At 33.6% G+C, this 6,182-nt stretch overlaps 1 protein-coding gene across 1 annotated transcript in view; it reads right to left on the bottom strand.

Moving 5' to 3' along the window:
- LOC107660747 (ephrin type-A receptor 5) overlaps positions 1-5,483 on the bottom strand; it is a 10,052-nt gene extending 4,569 nt beyond the window's left edge. Inside the window, exons 1-9 of the mRNA XM_016450143.1 lie at positions 5,143-5,483; positions 4,979-5,040; positions 3,568-4,174; positions 2,820-2,976; positions 2,579-2,676; positions 2,285-2,413; positions 1,704-1,808; positions 530-610; positions 267-359 (exon numbers count right to left, since the gene is read on the bottom strand). Coding sequence (XP_016305629.1) covers positions 267-359; positions 530-610; positions 1,704-1,808; positions 2,285-2,413; positions 2,579-2,676; positions 2,820-2,976; positions 3,568-4,174; positions 4,979-5,040; positions 5,143-5,203 — 1,393 coding nt within the window. The 5' untranslated portion in view covers positions 5,204-5,483. The remainder of the gene's footprint in view (positions 1-266; positions 360-529; positions 611-1,703; positions 1,809-2,284; positions 2,414-2,578; positions 2,677-2,819; positions 2,977-3,567; positions 4,175-4,978; positions 5,041-5,142) is intronic.
- Positions 5,484-6,182: the final 699 nt, after the last annotated feature.

Here is a 6,182-nt window from a genome sequence, read left to right as displayed (position 1 = left end):
CTGCACGTCAAAGACAAGCAGGAGGTAAAAGTCAAGCATATCCCACTATTAATGTGCAGCTACAGGCATCACCAGGGGAACTTGTGGAAGTTCACACTTCGCCCTTGGACAGGCCTATACAGGCCACAGATGACCAGTTGCCATGGAAACGTCTGTGCCCTTTGAAATCAGGTTATCCAAAATATTCCACTCCAACTACATATAAATTATACATTTTAGCCTAGATTTCAAACATGAAATAATAATTTCATTCAGGAGAGACATACCAAGCAATTTAACTACATTCACATGATCAAAATGCTTCATAATTTCTGCCTCCTTGAGGAAGGACTCCAGATCTTCTTTACTGTGGACTGCACCTGATTTGACAGAAATGCTTAGTGACATGACAGCAAGAAAGAGGCTGATTTAATTAATTGTGTAAATTGCATTGTCTCAAGCTTGTACTTAATTCTAAATTAAGATCATACTTTTTAACTTATTATCAGAATCTCATATTTTACTATCACTTGCTCTTTGCATTATATACCTTTCAAGGTTTTCACTGCCACTCTGATATCTTGTCCTTTCTGAGGGGAAAATAAGCCCTCATAGACGGCCCCAAATTCTCCTGCAGATGGAGAAATTCCAGTATAAGAATGCAACATGACATTCAAAATACTGTTTTCAATCAAATGATTCCTTATTCAATTATTCCTTTTTAAAATACAGTCCTAATTCCAAAAAAGTTGGGATGTTTTGTAAAATGCAATCAAAATCTGTGATGTTAATTCACTTTAACCTTTATTTAATTGACAAAAGTACAAAGAAACGATTTCCAATGCTTTCACTGACCAACTTATTTGTATTTTGTAAATATAAACAAATTTTGATTTGATTTTGGGGTTGAAACAGTTATTAAATTATCACTTCATTTTATTTTCTATATGCATAACATTTCCAAATACCAATTAAGGTCAGGTTAAAATACTGAAATGAAATACTAAATACTGTTTATATACTATATATTTATATACATTTATATAAAAGTTTCTATTTATTATAAAAGTAAATATAATTTTCTTTTTTATATTTTGTCAAAAAAATATTTGTGATTTTGTCAAAAATGTATTTGAAATTACTGTGTATGGGAAAGCGTAAAAGTTTGGATCGGTACAATCTTTTAATATTTTTGAAAGTTTTCTTTTTGAATATATGTTTTAATTTTATGGAATATATTTTACGTTAGATTGTTTTTATATACTTAATTAGCTTTTTTTAAACATATTTTAATTTTATATATATTATGTATGTAATTTTTGTTCATGTGATGGCAAAGCTTCAGCCTTCAGTGTCACATGATCCTTCAGAAATCATTCTAATATGCTGATTTGCTCAAGAAACATTTCTTATTATTATCAATGTTGATATTTTTGTGGAAACGATACATTTTTTACCGTGAATTTAACGGTAAAAGACTGTAAAAATGCTACAGTTGTAAGTTAAAACCTAAAACGTTGCTACCGTATGTTTTACGGTAAAATTCCGGCAACCACAGCTGCCGTTTTTTTACCGTAAATTTTACAGAATTTTTTTTACAGTGTAGGACTCTCCGATAAATAATAATGGATGCATTTCAACCTTTTCAAAAGTATGTTTTTATGTCTGTGCAGACAAATTTGCAAGACCCAGAAAAAAAGATCAGGGTGAGAATTTGTTTATACCTTTCCCAAGCTTTTGGCCCATTGTCAACTTTGTACGTTCCACCATCATGTCTCTAAGATCACACAGCAGCCTATCACTCATTCCTTCCAACACCTCAACTGATCCTGACACAGAAAGACAGAGACATAGGAAAAGTGGAGAGTGAAGGATGAGAATAATGTCTAAGTTAGTTATACTGTATATAACAAATAAGTTACTTTCATACAACCAAAAATTAAAGATTAACTAAAATATCTCAAAAGGTCTGCTATCAGAAGTCAGAATAATTCTTACCCAATTATGAGTTAATATATCCACATTCATTTTTTGGTTTTATATTCTTATCGAATGAAAACTGTGTAGAGATTATTACATTTCAACTTTTTGAATAACAGTGGGAAAACAAATTTCAAAATTTGAAAAAGTTTTTCTAAAGGTCTCCCCTTTTCTAACAAAGCATATGCATTTTGACACTATTTTAATGCTTTTATTGAGTATTATGATTGTTGGTAACACACTTGGTATGAGTCAGAGTTGTCAGAAATTTGAATTTGTAGGTGACAGGAATGAATTGCCAAACTGACTTCTCACTCAAACGTACTTGTGGATTCCAGCTGAGGTCGGTCAGTATGCAGCTGTTCATAGCCATAGTCACGCTGAGACACTTCCTCTCCAAGTGTTGGACAAGGCCTACATTCACCACTCTGATCACAGCTGCTCATCATACAAGCTGCATGAAAATCATCATTTTAACTGTGTATACACAAGGTGATCTCAAATACTTCATGAGCTTTCATAGGGATTTGCAAGACCCCAGATGATAAATTAATCTCTGAGATATAAACTCACAATTGGAATGAAAATTTTCACATGGTGAAAATAGAAGTAGACTCACTGATGATTAGCTCTGGTTGAGCAGTGTATACTTGTTCTTGAGAACGTCGATATCGAGTCACACCAGATCTGGATGAGAGCTCTGTTTCTTGACCTCCACTGAACACACACACATAAAGCAGCAAGCAACATATTTTATGCACTGACCATTATTCCAGAGATTTTGAAGGACCAAGACTTGTTTATGTTGGACGAGCATGCAAATGCATAAACATTTGCATTTTCAAATACAATATGTTTACCTGAGCTTGTGACGCCTTACAAAGATGAACACAACAGCAATGAGAATGAGAAGAACCAGAACAGAACACACTAGACCAGCAGTTAGGACAGGAGAGAGTTCCAGGCTGGAATCAGCTACGGAGTCAGAAGCGGACAACAGGGTGCCTGGAGGTCTTACTGAAACAAACACACAACATACAATTTCAGCACTGTATATATCACTGTAAACATAAAAACTAACACTACATTTTAAGTCAGTAGAGCTTTTCTGTGCAAAAAAATCCTTTCTATGATGCCAAGGTGTTGTATACTATTGCCAGGGCACTGTTATGCAGTTGTTAAGATGCTCCGAGTGGTTTTTACTATGGTATACAAATCTGCATATTAGAATGATTTCTAAAGTATCATGTGACACTGAAGACTTAGGTAAAATAAATTAAAAAAAAGTAAAAATAAAAAAAGCCTTGGTGAGCATAAGACATATATTAATTATATTATATTATATTATATTATATTATATTATATTATATTATATTATATTATAAGCTATGTTAAAGTTGAAAATCAAGCATTTTGCTTTATCAAAGGTGCAATTTCAAATGCTTTAGGGATTCTAAGGCTTTTACCACTTTTTTACCATTCAGAAAATGCTTTCTCTGTGAAGATTGTGTATAACTTATGCATTGCTGGCATAAGAATTCTAAACACATTTATTTTTCTCTCTCTCTCTTGATTCTACTTAGATTGTCAAATATAACATTGTCTCACCTTGTGAACGGTTTCCGTCTGTCTGGTATCCTGTATCACAGACACATAACCCCTGCGGTGGACCCCACGTCCCATTTGCTTTACATTCCCTCATTGGGGTGCTGATCTCCACAGAACCGTTAACACAAACTCCTCTCCCCAACCCTCCTGCTGCTGTTTCCTCAAATTCCATTTGGTTCCAAACGAGTGTTGGGCATTTCAGGAAGAACACCTGGATCGAAGCAATAAAAGTGCACTTGCCGCTGTAGCTAAATCCCAGGTAAAAACCCTTCTGAGAGATCTTTCCCAATTTAAGGCCCTTGGCATGGCTCAGGTGATCATCCTGAGGAACAGCATCAGGAAATGGATGCTGGACTGTGATCATGAGAAGAGCTCTTTGTGGTCTTCTAGAGTACTGATTCTGCGTTTGGCTCGATTCTCGCACATAGATATGAAGAGGCTCCTGGTCCGCTTGGGCAAAACGTAGGTCCAGAAAAAGTTCATGGGCATCTTGTTTGGGGATCCAGTTGGTCCATAGTGTTTTGTGATCCTTATTCAATTCTGGGTTACAAGCTTGGTAGACAGAGTGTGTATAGTCCTTCCCAAGCTGCATTTGTGTTTCTTTCCACTTACATCGACCAAAAGAGAAGCAAATTTGATTCATTATTCAATTTTTAATTACTAAAAATCAACCAGTATTAAACAATACATCTGTTAATCTGTTTTATTTGTTTATTATCTGTATAAAAGAATAAATTATTATCTGTATAAATAATTTTTTTAAAGAGTAAGCTGCTTTATTCAGCAAGAAAATAACATTAACAACATTTATAATGTTGTAAAACATGATAATATTATAATGTTATACATAAATACTGTTCTTTTGAACTTTCTGTTCATCAAAGAATCCTGAAAAAATGGTTTCCACAATAATATTAAGCAGCACAACTGTTCAACATTGATAATAATAAGAAATATTTCTTGAGCACTAAATCAGCATATTAGAATGACTTCTGAAGAATGACACTGAAGACTGCTAAAAATTCAGCTTTGCCATCACAGTACTAAATTAGGCTACATTAAAATATCAATAAAAAATTAGGCTACATTTCAGTTTTTAAAACAATATCCCTTTTACCATATTTTTTTTTTAAAGAAACTTCATTCAAAAACGTTTGAACAATATAGACTATATTTATATAAAATAAAAAATTAATACGGTAATAAAAATGTAACATGGAATGTAAAACATGTAAAATGGATGAATATGGATGTTTGTTTGTTTTTTAAAGAAAATGTGTAGCCTGTTATAAAACAGCCTAATAAACTTTAGGTAACAGACTTTCTTCGTTAAAGCCATTGTTTGAGGAACACAAAAGCCAGACCTTTATGGAATTAGCCAAATAGGCTACAAAGAAACTGTGTTACTTACAGCTTTTGGTGGTGAGAATGTCCATTGTAGTCTGCGCTGTTTGCTTGAATCAAATATTTCTTCTAAAAAGAAACGCACTTTTATAGAGGTTGATTACATTTACATAATATCCCATAGCATAGCCTACTATAAGCACACACTGCTGTGAATCCTCAGAGTCTTACCTCTGATTGGTGTTAGCTGTGCGAAGACAATCCATGAAATGAATAATAAAAAATAAAGCATATTGAAAAAAGCTTCCTTTATTCCGACGAAGATAAAAGTTTTCACTATTACTTACGAATACAGTTTAAACTTCAGTAGTCCTTAGCGATAGTTTCGGTTCTTTTTAAAGATTTGCAAAGCGTTCGTAATCACTCGACGTGAAGAACCCTTATAATATTACTAATAATGTTTTATATTTCTTTCTTTGATTGTAGTCCAGCGCCCAGTGGAATATCCAACTCGAGGCCTTTTTCGTGAACAAATCCCTGCTTTGTATGAACTTTAAAATGTTTATTTCAGATATTCAGTCAGTGACTGCCAGAAAGAAAAAGAAAGAAAGAAAAAACACACACACTTTAATGATCCAGTTTGTGTTCCATTACACTGTGAGGTAGCTGATTAAGCAGTGCTTCTTTTGTACAAATGTTGTGCAAGATTGTGGTATATATGGAATTTTAGAGAAATGGTTATGTGCTGATGTTTCCATTTAATAGGGAAGTGAGCCATACAACCATCAACAAACAATCTAATATCTAACAATTAGCCTTTATTATTTGATAAAAATGTTTAACAGCAATTTACAAAAAATAGCCTGTTTCTATATAAACACTTCTTTTAATAAAATAAACAAAACAGCCTTCAACACACTCCCTACAACTTCCTTGTTGTTGGTAGAGAGATGAGTATGCTTTAATGTGTGTGTGTGTGTGTGTGTGTGTGTGTGTGTGTGTGCATCTGTATTTATGCTTGCTTAACACAAGATGCCATGGTGAATCATTAGAGTCCAGTGACGTTAGGACCCTTTGCACATACTGATGATCACCACATATTTCCTTTAAAGGGGTCATATGATGCGATTAAAAGTTTTCCTTTCTCTTTGAAGTGTTACAAGCTCTTGGTGCATAAAGAAGATCTGTAAAGTTGCAAAAGACTAAAGTCTCAAATCCAAAGAGATATTCTTTATAAAAGTTAAGAGTCAGCCACGCCTACCTAAAACGGC

Source organism: Sinocyclocheilus anshuiensis, unplaced genomic scaffold, assembly GCF_001515605.1.
Source record: "Sinocyclocheilus anshuiensis isolate Anshui unplaced genomic scaffold, SAMN03320099.WGS_v1.1 scaffold1823, whole genome shotgun sequence".
NCBI classification, from domain to species: domain Eukaryota; kingdom Metazoa; phylum Chordata; class Actinopteri; order Cypriniformes; family Cyprinidae; genus Sinocyclocheilus; species Sinocyclocheilus anshuiensis.
Note: the sequence above shows the minus strand (reverse complement) of the source record. Positions and strands in the feature narration are given on the sequence as shown.